The sequence below is a fragment of the Aquarana catesbeiana genome, linkage group LG12, assembly GCF_042186555.1.
Source record: "Aquarana catesbeiana isolate 2022-GZ linkage group LG12, ASM4218655v1, whole genome shotgun sequence".
NCBI classification, from domain to species: Eukaryota; Metazoa; Chordata; class Amphibia; order Anura; family Ranidae; genus Aquarana; species Aquarana catesbeiana.
In genome coordinates this window covers 33,707,535-33,723,603 of record NC_133335.1, presented here as the reverse complement: position 1 = coordinate 33,723,603, position 16,069 = coordinate 33,707,535, and the positions used below count along the sequence as shown (strand labels likewise).

Below are 16,069 nucleotides of genomic sequence, written 5' to 3'. Positions count from 1 at the left end.
GCAGAGTCCGTCCTTGCATCAGGTGCCCCCGGCAGAGTCCGTCCTTGCATCAGGTGCCCCGGCAGAGTCTGTCCTTGCATCAGGTGCCCCCGCCAGAGTCTGTATAGACCCCCTCAGTGCAGACCCCCTGCATCAGTGCAGATCCCCTCCATCAGTGCAGACCCCCCCTCTATTAGTGCAGCCCCCCTCAGTGCAGCCCCCCCTCTATTAGTGCAGACCCCCCTCAGTGCTGCCCCCCCCTCAATTAGTGCAGACCCCCCTCTATTAGTGCAGACCCCCCTCTATTAGTGCAGATCCCCCCTCAATTAGTGCAGATCCCCCCTCAATTAGTGCAGACCCCCCTCAGCGCAGCCCCCCCTCAATTAGTGCAGCCCCCCTCAGTGCAGCCCTTCTCTATTAGTACAGGCCCCCCCTCAGTGCAGCCCCCCCTCTATTAGTGCAGACCCCCCTCAGTGCTGCCCCCCCCCCTCAATTAGTGCAGACCCCCCTCTATTAGTGCAGATCCCCCCTCAATTAGTGCAGACCCCCCCTCAATTAGTGCAGACCCCCCTCTATTAGTGCAGACCCCCCTCTATTAGTGCAGATCCCCCCTCAATTAGTGCAGACCCCCCCCTCAATTAGTGCAGACCCCCCTCAGCGCAGCCCCCCCTCAATTAGTGCAGCCCCCCTCAGTGCAGCCCTTCTCTATTAGTACAGGCCCCCCCTCAGTGCAGCCCCCCCTCTATTAGTGCAGACCCCCCAGTGCAGCCCCCCCCTCAATGCAGCCCCCGCTCAGTGCAGGAGTGGCCGGTGTCCTGCCAAGAAAGTTCCCCTCGGCAATGAAGGACCCCCTGTACTGCGCAGATGCAGCGCTTGCGCAGTACGGGGCTGGGGAACGTTCGGCAAGACACGGCGACGGCGCCGTGTCTTCTGCTTGCTTCAGTGGAGAGGGGAGGGGCCGTACAGCTAAAGAAGCCGCTTCATTGGCTGCATGGATCGAGCCCCCTTCCTCTCTCCACTCAACACTAGGGGGAAGATAGAGCAGCACCATTTTGCTGGAGCCCGCTGCTCCAAACACAAAAAAACAACATTCACGATTTTCCTTATGGAAAATCCCGATTCGGGACAGCCTCCAATCGGGACGTGGGTCCCAAAATGGGGATTGTCCCGTGAAAATCGGGACTGTTGGCAACTATGCTTTTTGTAGCGGCTGACTTTTAATAAAAACAAAAAAAACGCGCGGCGCTCCGCTTTAAGGTGAAAAAACACAAAGGTTTACAACCCCTTTAAGATACGAGAAAACTTTTACCTGTAAAACCACTTTAGGTTTCGACAGAAAAGATTTAACAGATTTGCGGTAACGATGGAAACCTGGAGCCGGTTCTTTTTAAAATCACAAAAGAAAAGATGTGGTCTGAGTCATAGAGAGACTTAAAGGGCTTTCTCATTGCCTGGAAGCTTTTCTCATACCAGTACACAAACAGTGTGCAGCAGAGAAGGTGTGTCTGGTTGTCGCTGAGGATCCAGTTTAGCACTTGGGCTGTGTGTTTGTAGTGTGGTGAGGGGATTCTATAGCTGGGCAGAGGGGAGGAACCAAAGGGAGGGTCTCAAATCAAGTCTGACTTGTCTGAAAGAGGAGCTTCAGGCTGTTCCTAAGCCTGTGCATTTTTTGTACTAGCAAGCTCAACACCAGGCTACATAAAGTATTGAATCTTGTCACAAAGAGGAACTGTAAAAAAATGAAGACTTTTCCTTTGCTGCTGGTCCTGCTGCTGGTGGTGAGTAGCGAGCAACATTTTTCCTGCACGGTTCACTGCGTGGGTTATTTCCGAAAGGGCAAATCCGCTTTGCACTACAAGTACATGTAAATCTGAGGGGAAGATCTGAAATGAGGGGAAGCTCTGCTGATTTTATCATCCAATCACGTGCAAGCTAAAATGCTGTTTTTTATTTTCCTTGCATGGCCCCCTCGGATCTACAGCGACTGCACTTCCAAGCGCACTTGTAGTGCAAAGTGGATTTGCCTTTAATAAATAACCCCCTTTGTGTAGCACGTAGGAGCTACATCTGTGTTTTTATTGTAACTTTCAGTGTTCAAGATGGGCACCTTGATCTTACTTGACCAGATTTGAATATTTTAAATATCAACGACTCTTATCCTGTGATCATGTAAAACCAATTACCTATCATTTTAAAGTAAATGGTCATTTCTAGTCTCTGCACATACTTTGAACGAGACTTGTGTATTCTTGACAATCTGTGGATTTGTGGATTTCCTTTTCAGAAAGTCAATACGCTATAGCGAACTAAGGTTGGTGTCAGTGATGCGTGCAGTAACTGCTTCTAATGTTACATGGCACAGTTAGAATTTCAGTTACAGTTGCTTAAAGTGGAGTGTTTTTGACATTTTTTTTTTTTTTTCTTGCATTGCTAAAAAAAGTTGGAAGGTTCCATCGCAAATTTGACTTTGACTTTTCCGTACACGCGGTCAGAAAATCTGAAGATAAGTTTCGTTCGATGAACGATCTGCCGATTTTCTGACCGTTGGTATTTTCGGCAGACAAAAACTGGATGTGCAGGCTTGAAAATTTTTGTCTGATGTGACCACAATGTCCGATTTTATTTTTTTTTATTTTTTTATTTTTTTTATTTTCATTAGTATGGTTTTCTGACAAAAAAAAAAAAATCGGAAGAGCAACAACTAGGCATGCTCAGAAATGAAAAAACGCATACAAAAAATTCAACACATTACATCACTTTTGACGTTGAATTCTATCGTCAGAAAATACTGGAGTATAAGCCGAGTGGGGCATTTTCAGCCCCAAAAAAAAGTGCTGAAAAACTCGGCTTATACGGTATATTATTATTTTAATTACAGTAGCAATAATACTCGGATCCCCCCCAAAAAATAATTTTTTGCCGGAACTCCGCTTTAAGCTACGTCCACTATTTGTTTTTTTTTTTTGTTTGCAATTTCTTTACTTTTTACCAAGCATACAGACAAAGAGGGAGACATCTTGGCATGTACCAGAGAGTAGTCATTTACATACAGAATGAATGACAACAAATGGAACAATCCATTGGGAATGCGGACCAAATAATGACCAGTAGATATGATGACAAAAGACTTCCAAACTCAAGGGCCAGCTGCAATCTAAGTAGAGAAGCTGACTCTGACTGCATCGCTAAATTTTAGGCTACGTGAACTTTATTGGTTTTATTTGTTCTATAACTTATCATATTATTCATTTTCAGCCTTTGTAGATTTTCTTAAGCTGACTCCTGCCACCTGGTTAGTGTGTGTACCAATTCATTCTTTTTTACAACTGATGTTTAACATTTGCCTGTTATTCGCTGTATAGAAGGCCCACACTGATTTGTGTTCAATTGTCTGTTTACATAGAACAGTGATGTTCAACTAATGGTTTGCACATAATATTTAGCATATGTAATAACGCAGAGAATAGTGAATGGGCAGTACAGAAAAAAAATAATAAACACACAGTTTTAATAAATTTTTCCTTTCCCGAGTTTTAGTTCTGGCAATGCAGGTGCAGTGGTACTATAGTACTGTGTGGCAGTTCTCATAGTGTGTTTAGGGTGTTCGAGGAAAGATGTTCTTTGACCTCCCTACTAGCATGGAATGCGGAATGAGGCGAGGCATTCCCAGAATCCACAGAAGAAAATCACAGGAGTTCTTTTTCTTCTTCTGTTCCAGGTCACATGGTGATCAGGCTTAGTAAGAACTTAGTAAGGCAAGAGGTACATTTGACTACAAGTGTCTGGTCCCAAGGGCCGCACAATAAGTGCCAAGGGACTGAATGTGTCCCCCAGAACATAAGTTGGGCACTAGGGGTATAGAAAAAAGGAACAACAACAGAGCAAATTATACAATACCACTTGGTGTTTGGGGGTCGAATAATCCTCTTTTACCCAGTGGTATACAAACCCTCATGCTCAAGCCCACAAGGATGATGAGGGATTAATGCCGGCCATACATGGTTTGCATTTCGAAAGAATTTTCTTTCGACAATCGTATCAAAGAATTTTTGCACCATTAGTGGCCTGCAGCAACGGCCGATTTTCGTGCGGCAATCAAATTTGAGGAATCGGACATGTTGGAAATTTTTAGAAAAACATACGATTTTCTAATCAATGATGTGAGAATCGTGCGAGAAATGTAATAAAAAAAGAAAATTTACGGAGAGAAAAGAAGATTCCCAGCCACCAAAATCTTTTCTGCAGCAACATGAGGTGAAATTGAAGGCTTGGTCGGCCGAATTTCGAAAATCAATGGTGGCATCATCATATCACAAAAAAAAAAAAAAAAAAACTTTCTGATTTTGAAAAGAAAATTCGTTCGAAATTCCACCATGTATGGCCTGCTTAACAATAGTTGGCCAAAGATACCAAAAATTGTTGATCATATTTTACACCTTGATTCATCAGTCATTTGTGTCTGCCATCATTTGATGTTTACAGCATGGAGCTTTTGATCAAACCACCATTGGCTGTATTAAGTTGTCTGTTGTCTTGTGTCTATGAGTACCTTGCTATAGATGCTAGCAATAATCAATGTGTGTTCTCCTGGACTGTGTGTTCTCCTGGACGGGAGGGCTCCCCCCCCATCGGGAGAACACAATCGCTCAGCAGGACGGATTCTAACTGAGCGATAAAACATCTATGGCTGGCTTTACAGATTATGCAATAAGCTGTGTGTTTATTATTGTTGTGGTATGTACTGTATATCATACAAGGAAGCCTTTGCATAGTAGAGCCTTCAAACAGAAAGTATTCTCATGTCTAATTTCCTACATTTCCCAGAAAGAGAGGATTATTCCTCATTCTGGAACAGTGGGTGGAGCTTTCCAAAATCATTCCTTTACACCCCAGTAGCCAAATGTACATTCAGAACCCATCTCTAGTATAGTATATGGCCTAAAATCATATAACCATTTATTTCAACTGGCATACAGCTGTTTCAGGCTTCTTTTGCCATCATATGTGCTGTGTATGGAAACTATGGCTCCAATGGAGTAGAAGTCAGTAAGCAAGTGTAACATGAAACAAAGCTTTTGTATATTTTGTTTTGGGCTGCGTACATGGACAAATGTCAGGAAACCCATGCAACTAAAAAAAAAAAAAATTACAGGCAAAGCTGAACTTCCCTCAAGTGCGGAAGTTCCACTTTTTTGCATCTTTCCCCCTCCACTGCCACATTTTGGCACTTTTTCGGAGGGAGAGCAGGTACCTGTTTTTCACAGGTACCCGCTCCCTCTTCTAGTCAGATGCGCTGTGGCGATCTGAGCTGGAGGCTCGGCCCTTTCCCTGCACCCTTCTGGGACACATCACTGGTCCTACAGGGCTTCATTGCCAGTTGCCCTTACTTAAGATGTCAATGCCTGCACCCAAAGCAGATTTAAGAATTGGCTTGGGTGAGGACTTTGCTGGATCCCTGGACAGGTAAATGTCCTTATATTAAAAGTCTTCAGCTACAATTTTTGTAGCTGCTGACTTTTTATTTTTTAGGGGTGCCTCTTTAACTTTTTGGAGGCTATACAATTGTAATCAGTGACTGTTTAAAGCGTAACTTCATCCAAAAGGGAAGTTCTGCTCCCCCCCCCCAATCATATTTGGAATGTTTTGGGGGTTTGGGGTCCCTCCCTGACCACAACCTCTTGGGACACGTCACAGGTTCCAGGAGGCTGCGGTACTATTCAGATTGCACAGCATGATTCGGGCAATGCGCAGTGGGGAGCCAGATGTAGTCACAACCTGCTGCCCTCAGTAAACATGCTGGCGTGGAGAAACCGAAAGCTGGCGAAGAGCCGGCCCAGGTGAGGACACTGCTGGATCCGTAGACAGGTAAGAGTCCTTTTATTAAAGGTCAGCAGCTACAGTATTTGTAGCTGTTGAGTTTTTTAATTTTTTATAAATGGACTAATCTCCTCCTTTAAGGTAACAGTGTATCCCAAAACTGGTATTTCAGTATTGGATAGATGTCAGCTTATTGAATCGCCTGCTATTTTTTATATATTTCTTGATTGCTTCATTCACAAATCATATGTATTTACTGCAAGAGCTCAAATTTTTAAAAACGTACTTATTATACAAATTGTAAAAACTTTATGGGTGTGTCAACCTTTTACCCAGAATGGTGCCCTTGTTAGCAGAAAGGAATAGCACTCTGGATCCACCTTGAGTTGCCACCTCATCCCTTTAAACCCGAACACATATGAATTACACAGGTTCTGAAGGCTAATTTAATGCAGACAAGGCAACAAGTGAGTTTAATTACCACCTTAATCAGCCTCAGAACCTGTGTAATCAATATGTGTTCGGGTTTAAAGGGATGAGGTGGCAACCTTAGATCCACCACCCTCAGTTAAAGTGTCTATAGATATTAGAACAGGGTTCTTCAAACTATGGCCTTCCAGTTGTTCAGGAACTACAATTCCCATCATGCCTAGTCATGTCTGTGAATGTCAGAGTTTTACAATGCCTCATGGGATGTGTAGTTCCATAACAGCTGGAGGGCCGTAGTTTGAGGATCCCTGTATTAGAAGATAGTCTCCCAGTGGGGCTCGGTTTAGATAGACCAGGTGAAAATCCAGCATCAGTGGTGCAGTGCTGAGTAAAGGCTTTAGGGAACAAAAGATCATTCATGTTCATGAAAACCTTGTATGATGACTATTGTTTATCCCAGGACTGTCTACCTCCTGCTCTCCGTCCCTCCTCTTCTGTTTTTACCTTGTACAATTTACTTGTACATTGTTGGATGTCTGAAGCGATTTTTACAGGTGCTGCAAATAATGCCTGTGGGGTTCAACTTGACCTCAGAAACCAGTTGAAGGCCAATGAGTTTCCAAGACCAGACTGCTTCACACTGATAAAAGTGAGAGGTGGTTGCATGGTGACATTAGGCTGTTATTAGAAAAGGATAGAGGAACAGGATGGGCAGAGGTCAAAGTAGGTAGAAAAAAGTTGGCAGAGGTATAGTAATGAGCTGTTCCACTGTAATTACATTACATTACAAAATAGACTGAAAGATTCCATTAAAATATTTTTTTTTTATTGGGTTTTTAAAATAAAAAGGCATGTTTACACATTTTCCACACAACTTAATTTTTTAAAAGGTTTTAGCGTTGTAAATTTTGCAAGCCGTTAAAAGATATATTAAATTAACCCCTCACCACTCTAGCCAAATCTGAAAGAAAAAATATTTATTTTAGATAGAAAATAGAACTCTGGCCTTTTTTTTGTGCCAGAACGCACCGGTATCAGTGCTGTATTGCATACTTTGCTTCCTAAATATCAGGAGCTACTCTAAGCGTCCTATTGGTCACTTGGCATCTTCAGCACTTGATGGGAAAAGCTGAGCCTGCTATTGGCTCTGTGTAGTTGCCAAGTGTCCCGAAATCTGCAGGACATTCCCAGAACTTTGGAATCTGTTCCGCAGGACCCAGGACACATGGAATTTGCTCTGGGGTACTAAAAAAAAAACAAAAAAACTCTGCTTTCCAGCACATGCCACTAAGACACTGGGACTGTAGTTCCCAGCCCAACATTCTATCCTTCACCTGCTCAGCCTAAATATTAAAAAATTGTTTTGGCTGGAGTTGGGTTTTCAAGATAAAGTAAAGGAAAAATGTAACCACTTGACCTCTAAAAGATTTACCCCCCTCTCTTCATGCCAGGCCATTTTTTTTGCTATAAGGCACCGCGTTACTTTACCTGACAATTGCGTGGTCTTGTAACACTGTATACAGATGAAATTTATGTCATTTGTTTCCCATAAATAGAGCTTTCTTTGGTGATCTTTGATCACCTTTTGGGTATTTTTATTTTTTGCGCTATAAACTAAACCAAAAAAAAAGACCAAAATTAAAAAAAACAAAACAAAATAATCTATTTTTTACTATAAAACATATTCATAAAATAAAAAAAAATCAAATTTATTCATATTCATAATTTTAGGCCAATATGTTTTATGCTACATATTTTTGGTAAAAAAAAACAAAATCCCAATAGCATCTACAAACTATGGTGTGTGTGTGTGTGTGTATATGTGGCCCGCACCCCCTCCATTCTGTGCAGTCGGCCCACACTGTAGCAGTAAAACTACAGTGCGTGGTTGGCAAGTTGTTACTTTGGATACAGTGGGGACTAGTTAGAATCCTTGTTTTTTTTTCATGTGTTTTTTTTTTTTTTTTGTGTCTGTGTCCTTTTTAGGGAAATTTACTGTCTCTAATTGCCCTGATTACCAGTATCACCAGAAAGGAACATGAGGGTACATTCGGAATTCTGAACTGCCACCAGAACAGGAATGGGAGTTCAAAGATATCCTTTTAATTCCTGTTTTGAGTCTACAAAACGGAATTAAAAGAAAATCTCCCTAACAAGACAGATGGCAAGAAAAAAAAAATGACAATGACAGCAGTTTTAAGTCTCTACTACTGTATCCAAGATGAGAAAAAAAAAATAGGCTTTACGTATAGTTTGTTGCTTCTTAACTACCAAATATCTTCATGATATTATCAAAAACTGATGGAAAATAATCACTCATATTAGGTATTTTCATACTGTAGTTATGCTATTAGACTAAATGGAGTGTATGATTTGAATTAATTCAAATCGCTACCTACTTTTAATCGGTCCGGCATATTCTCGTAATAAAGAATGCTTCTTCAAGTATAGCTGTCTTTATTACAGTTTTCAGGGGAATCCCATTTAGGTAATTACCACCTGCAACTCTTGGCTTAAAGAATCGCCTCTGGAGCCGATGACACACACAGCAGTTTAAAGTGACTTATGTTCTGACATGCTGTAATGCGATTTTTTTGATATGACCAAAATAAAAGCTTATCGCATGTTTTCAATTTAAAAAAGGATAACGTTCTCCCTTAGGACAAAGCAGTAATAACACGTATGACATTCTTATATTAACAGTATATATGTGTTTTAATCAACAAATTGAGAAATGAGGCTGATAGATATATATTGTTACTAATTTCTTTTCTCCAAGGTGAAAACCTGTGTATGTTTCGCTTCATAACCAATTGTTCTTTTAGTTTATCTTGATCTAAGAATAAAGCATTCTTTTCAGATCCTTTTATAAAAAAAATAAAAAAATCCACTCTAAAATTATAAAACAGGAATATGTTCATATTCATTTTTCAAGGTTGGTGTAAATAGCTAATCATAATTTTTCGTAGATGTTAAGCAAGGGGTGCTCAACATTTTGAAGAGTGAGGGCCACTTACCGTATATACGCGAGTATAAGCCGACCCGAATATAAGCCGAGGCACCTAATTTTACCACTGGGAAACCTTATTGACTTGAGTATAAGCCTAGGGTGAGAAATGCGCCGGTACTGTAAGTAGAAAAGAGGGTCAACAATGCCCATTTGCAGCCTCACTGTGCCCATTTGCAGCCTCACTGTGCTCACTTACAGCCATAGGTCTCCCGAACTTCAAACTCGGTAGTTAGGGGTTCCTAGATGCCCCCTAGCTGCAGCCAAAATTTGGGGTCTCTGGACCCAAAGGGTCTCAAAATGGCATTGCTGCAGATGGACACAGTTGACCGATTTTGGGGTCCCGTATCTCTGGGCCACTTGGTGCTAGGAACCCCACATTTGATGTGCAAACCCAGTCGAACTAGCACTACAACACTTTCAAAGCTGGGGTTCCTAGCACCAAGTGGCCCTGAGATACGGGGCCCCAAAGTTGGTTCGGAAAATGTCAAGCACTTTTCTGCAGCAGAGAATGACATTTTCCGAACCAAGTTTGGGGCCTTGTATCTCGGGGCCACTTGGTGCTAGGAACCCCAACTTTGGATATATTGTAGTGCTAGTTCCACTGCACCAAGTGGCCCCGGTTCTGAAAATGTCATTCTCTGCTGCAGAAAAGTGCTTGACTCGAGTATAAGCCGAGGGGGGCATTTTCAGCACACAAAAATGTGCTGAAAAACTTTGGCTTATACTCGAATATATACGGTAGGTGTTTTGGTAACCAGTCACAGGCCACAATGAACTATGGACTTTTATCGCCATCCAAACCTCAAATGTAAACAAGCCCTTACTGTCCTGAGCCCCCCATAAGGCTGCTTTTACACTGATGTGCTGCGTTTTACCTGGACCGCGGATGCAGCACAGTGCACCAACTGCTTACCTACGGCTTGGTTGCAATGAACTTTACACTATTCTTCTTGTGTACTTCCTGAAAGTTGACCAAAATTTCTGCATTCAAGAGTTTTTTTTTTTTTTTTTCTTTTGGTGAGCTTTCAGAAAGCGCACCGAACCCGCAGGATATAGTAGAAGTTTATGGCTCAGTGTAGCTAACCTGCAGGAAAGCCGCACTGCACTTGCAGATCGTTGTGAAAGTAGCCTGATAACCATTGTAATGCAATTGCTCATATATGCCCAAACTCTGCAAAAATCTATTATCTCCATTGCTGTGATGTCCAAACTGTGATTTTCATAAACTGACCTTTCTTCATCTGCATTAATCCCCAGCTGTAGAAAATGTTGGTTTTCCAGGCGGAGTGTATTTGGTATCGCTCCACCTGCGTCGGGAGCCAGCACTATGGAAGAAGCATCGGCTTATGCAACTCTGCTCCCTCTGCAGCTGCTTGCTCCCTCTACTGCCGCCTCCATCCATATTAATGATGCTCTGGGATGGCAGGTCGGCAACCCAAAATGAAGTGTTGGGTTTTAATGGAAACAACCCTATTGATGTGTTTTAACTAGGGTTGCACCAATACCAGTATCGGTGCCGATACCGAGTATTTTCACAATTATCGGTACTCGTGCAAATGCACCGATACCTGAAACAGATACTTTCAGGCTCGGTTCTTTGAGCGGTCAGTGGGTCTCCTCTGTTGACAGCTGAAGTGTTAAAGAAGTCTGGTAATTGGAGCTGTCCAAAAAAAAAAAAAAAAAAAAAAACACCTGGCAATGTTAATTAACAACATTGCTCAGCCACTGAAACATTAAAATAAAAAGAAACATTGTTTATTTTTGTATCTTTTTGTGTCTTCATCTGCAGATCAAAGGGATGAACAAATGTTCCTCTGTTTAACCCCTTATTAACCCTTAATTTACTCTAATTAGCCTTAATTAACTCCCTATTCTCCTCCATTTAATTATTGTTTTCCTGCTTATTTTTATAAACGATAAACAATTTAAAACTTTTTTTTGTTAGTGAATATTTATATATATATATATATATATATATATATATATATATATATATATATATATATATATATAGCGTTTTATAGTTGCCCCCCTACTTTTGTCCCTGCCCCCCCCCCCAATGTGTCCCCCCCTAAATTATATATTTACATTGAAAAAGCGCCAAAAAAAATTTATTTAATTTCTAAATAACTTTTCAATGCTGTGTACCATTGCTGACAGCTGAAGTAAAAGCAAAACAGTTGCGGTAGGTATCGGTAATTGGTATCGGCGAGTACTGAAAAAAAAGTAGCGGTATTCGTACTCGTTGTAAAAAAAACAAAAAAAAAAAACCAAAAGGTATCGGTGCATCCTTAGTTTTAACATTTAAAAACAGGAGGACATCCTTTTTAACTGCTCTCGATGCTGATACTGAAGACTCTCTGCCCTAATCACTGAACTTGATTTTTTTTTTTTTTTTTTTTTTAATTGCCTACGTGAATAAAGCGTAGTGGTAAATCTATTTTAAAGTAAACCTGTATTTTGCCCATGTTGGGACAAGTAACAGATTCACCTTAACGGAGGACTGAACTTACAGTTGTGCTCAAAAGTTTGCATACCCTGTCAGAAATTGTGAAATTTTGGCATTAATATTGAAAATATGACTGATCATGCCAAAAACTGTCTTTTATTCAAGGATAGCAATCACATGAAGCCATTTATTATCACATAGGTTTTTTAAATTCTTTTTTAAATCGTGATGACGGAAATCGCCCAAATGGCCCTAATAAAATGTTTACATACCCTGGAATGTTTGGCCTTGGTACAGACACAGAAGGTGGCACACGCAGGTTAAATGGCAATTAAAGGTTAATTTCCCACATTTGTGGCTATTTAAATCACAATTAGTGTCTGTGTATAAATAGTCAATGAGTTTGTTAGCTCTCACATGGATGCACTAATCAGGCTAGACACTGAGCCATGAGGAGGTAGGAAAGAACAGTCAAAAGACCTGCGTAACAAGGTAATGAACATTTACAAAGATGGAAAAGGATATAAAAAGACAAAAGCCTTGAAAATGCCAGTCAGTACTGTTTAATCACTTAATGAAAAGTGGAAAATTTGGGGATCTCTTGATACCAAGCCAAGGTCAGGTAGATCAAGAAAGATTTCAGCCACAAGGAACTGTTCGGGATACAAAGAAAAACCCACAGGTAACCTCAGGAGAAATACAATCTGCTCTGGAAAAAGATGGTGTGGTTGTTTTTAAGGAGCACAATATGATGATAACTTGAACAAAAAAGAGCTGCATGGTCAAGTTGCCAGAAAGAAGCCTTTACTGAACAAGTTCCACAAAAAAGCCTGGTCACAATATGCCCAACAACACCTTGGCATGCGCCCAGTAAAGGCTTCCTTCTGGCAGCTCAACCATGCAGCTCTTTTTTGTTCAAGTATCGTTGACTTGTGCTCCTTTAAAAACAACCACACCGTCTTTTTGGAGAGCAGCCTGTATTTCTCCTGTGGTTACCTGTGGGTTTTTCTTTGTATCCTGAGCAATTCTTCCGCCAGTTGTGGCTGCAATCTTTCCTGGTCTACCTGACCTTGGCTTGGTATCAAAAGAGCCCCTAATTTTCCACTTCTTATTAAGTGATTGAACAGTACTGACTGCCATAGTCAAGGCTTTGGATATCTTTTTATATCTTTTTCTATCTTTGTAAAGTTTCATTACCTTGTTACACAGGTCTTTTGACTGTTCTTTTCTACCTTCTCATTGCTCAGTGTCTAGCCTGCTTAGTGCATCCATGTGAGAGCTAAAAAAACTTGTAATTTAAAAAGCCACAAATGTGGGAAATTAACCTTTTAATTGACATTTTAACCTGTGCGTGCCACCTTCTGTGTCTGTACCAAAACCAAACATTCCAGGGTATGTAAACTTTTTATCAGGGTGATTTCTGTTATGATTTAAAAAGGATCCAAAAAACTATGTGATAATAAATGGCTTCATGTGATTAATATCCTTAAATAATACTCTGTTTTCTTTTTGGCATGATCAGTCATATTTTCAATATTAATGCCAAAATTTCACAATTTCTGCCAGGGTATATGAACTTTTGAGCACGACTGTACCTTACCAAGTAACTGAATGCTTGGTCCATCACTAGGCTGCAGGAGAATAATGTGGTACATCAATGTGTGGGAGAACACATGACTCTCCCTCAATGTGGTGTTTATTGCATATGCAACAGCCAATAGAGCGGCGTCACATAGGGGGTGCAGGGAGTGTGCAGAGACCTGTGTAAGCTTCCATTGGCTCACCAAGCTCAATTTACACAAGAATCTCAGGTGGGCTAGTAGGAAAGATGGGTGCAGCAGGGAAGCGCAGGGAAAGAGAGCCTATCACTTTACCCAGTATTGGCAAAATAGGCTTGATTTTTGGCTTCTACCAGCGGCATACTGTTAGGCCTCACGTGCACGGACATTTTTACAGCCGCTTTTTTGAACGTTTTTTGCAGCTTAAAAAGGCCTGTCTATGTTAGTCTTTGGCTTCATGCCCACCTAGGCGTTTTTGAGCTGCAAATGGCATAGGCGTTTTTAAGCTGTAAAAAAAACCCAGGACCAGTGGGTTCTGAGAGACGTTTTTCAGCTGTAAAAACACTCTAACGCTGATAAACCCTCAAAAACGTCATTCACCAACGTTTTTTAACGTTTTTGAACCAAAAAAAAAACGCTAAAAAACGCTATTGCAAAAACACTGAAAAAAGCTGAAAAAGTTAAAAAAAATTCACTGCAAAGATACTGGCGTTTTCATAACGTTATTTTAACATCCCGTGTGCATCAAAGACCGTTGATTAACATTCCCGGATTTTCTTTTTTATCATTATTTCTAATGCCCCGTACACACGGTCGGATTTTCCGACGGAGAATGTTCGATGGGAGCTTGTTGTTGGAAATTCCGTGTGTAGGCTCCATCGGACATTTTCCATCGGAATTTTCGTCACAAAATTTTGAGATCTGGATCTCAAATTTTCCGACAACAAAATCCGTTGTCATAAATTCCGATCGTGTGTACACAATTCCAAAGCACAAAGTTCCACGCATGCTCGGAATCAAGCAGAAGAGCTGCACTGGCTATTGAACTTCATTTTTCTCGGCTCGTCGTTGTACATCACCGCGTTCTTGGCGATCGGAATTTCCGACAAGATTTGTGCGACCGTGTGTATGCAAGACAAGGTTGAGCCAACATCCGGCGGGAAAAAAATCCATGGATTTTGTTGTCGGAATGTCCGATCGTGTGTATGCGGCATAAGAGTGAAATAATGCCAGGTCCCATTGTTGCTGAGAGCAGAAACCGGCAACCCGTGCAGACTAGCCTGTCTTCATTTGACAGGTTGTCAGTGCATGTCATCTTTTCTCTGTTACATGTGTAAAGGTTAAATGGCAGTTGAATTACCACAGATTGACAGCGGATATATATTATGACATCATTGTTGGCGGCAATAGAAAAAAACTTGCCCTATGTCAGGTAAGGGCTTAACAAGTACGACATCAAAGCAATGAATGATTTGCTGCGTCTACTGACGGGAACAGTAAAATCCTCCTATTTAAGGGACATTTTCTGTGCTCCAGGCTCTTTTTTGTGTTATCTAGGAGGAACAGACACACAAAACTATTTGTGACTGCAAAATATATTGTTACATTGATTCTTTGGGCATTTTTTTTTTGAGATTTTTATTTTTTTTAACTAGACTTTTTGTTGTATGTGATGCTGCACCCAAACAAAATTGACATCCTCTTTTTCCCGCAAATAGAGCTTTCTTTTGGTGGTATTTGATTGCATCTCCGACAATTTTGAAAAAAACACAATATTTTGTACTTTTTGCTATATTAAATATCCCCTCCTTTTATTTTTTTTTGTTAAAAAGCAAATTATTTCTCAGTTTAGGCCGAGATGTATTCTTCTACATATTTTTGGTAAAAAAAGATCGCAATAAGCCTATATTGATTGGTTTGCGCAAAAGTTATAGCGTCTACAAAATAGGGGATAGATTTATAGCATTTTTATTATTATTTATTTATTTTTACTAGTAATGGTGGTGATCTGCTATTTTTTTTTTTTTTTTTTTTTTTTTTATCGGGACAGCGACATTATGGCGGACACATTGGACACTTTTGACACATTTTTGGGACCATTGGCATTTATACAGCGATCAGTGCTATAAAAATGCACCGATTACTGTAAAAAATGTCACTGGCAGGGAAGGGGTTAACACTTGGGGTCAATCAAGGGGTTAACTGTGTTCCCTAGTGTGTGTTTCTAACTGTAGGGGGAGGGGACTGACCTAGAGGAAATGACTGATCGTGGTTCCTAGCTAATAGGAACTCACGATCTGTCACGCCTCACAGAACAGGGATTTGTGTGTTTACACACACTCGTCCCTGTTCTGCCTCTCGTGCCCGCGATCGCACGTGGCCGGCGGTCATCGTGATCATCAGCCACGAGCATCGGCACCCCCCCCTGCTGTGCAGTGGGCGCGTGGTTGCTATCCCGATCCCACGAGCCGACGTATAGCTACAATGGCTTGCGCCGACCTGCCGCAGTAAAATGACGGTGGCTGGTCAGAAAGCGGTTAAGGTCAACTATATGAACCCTGGCTTATCAGCAAAAAAGTGTGTGTATGTATATGTGTGTGTGTGTGTGTGTGTGTGTGTGTGTATATATGTGTATATATATATATATATATATATATATATATATATATATATATATATATATATATATAATGTATTTATATTTATACATACTCACATGGTTGAAGATTAATAGAGGCACATCTAAGTATGCAGACATCCGGGGTAAAGCTCTCGACATAGACCATCCTCCTCACCGCCATCAGTCTGCAATCGCGACCGGAAAGA

General features: G+C 41.0%; 1 protein-coding gene across 1 annotated transcript in view; it reads left to right on the top strand.

Annotated features, from left to right (window-relative positions):
* Positions 1-1,489: 1,489 nt before the first annotated feature.
* Positions 1,490-16,069, top strand: part of LOC141114077 (cadherin-like protein 26) — a 177,405-nt gene continuing 162,825 nt past the window's right edge. The window contains exon 1 of the mRNA XM_073607538.1: positions 1,490-1,757. Within this exon, the coding sequence (XP_073463639.1) occupies positions 1,719-1,757 (39 nt within the window). The 5' untranslated portion in view covers positions 1,490-1,718. The remainder of the gene's footprint in view (positions 1,758-16,069) is intronic.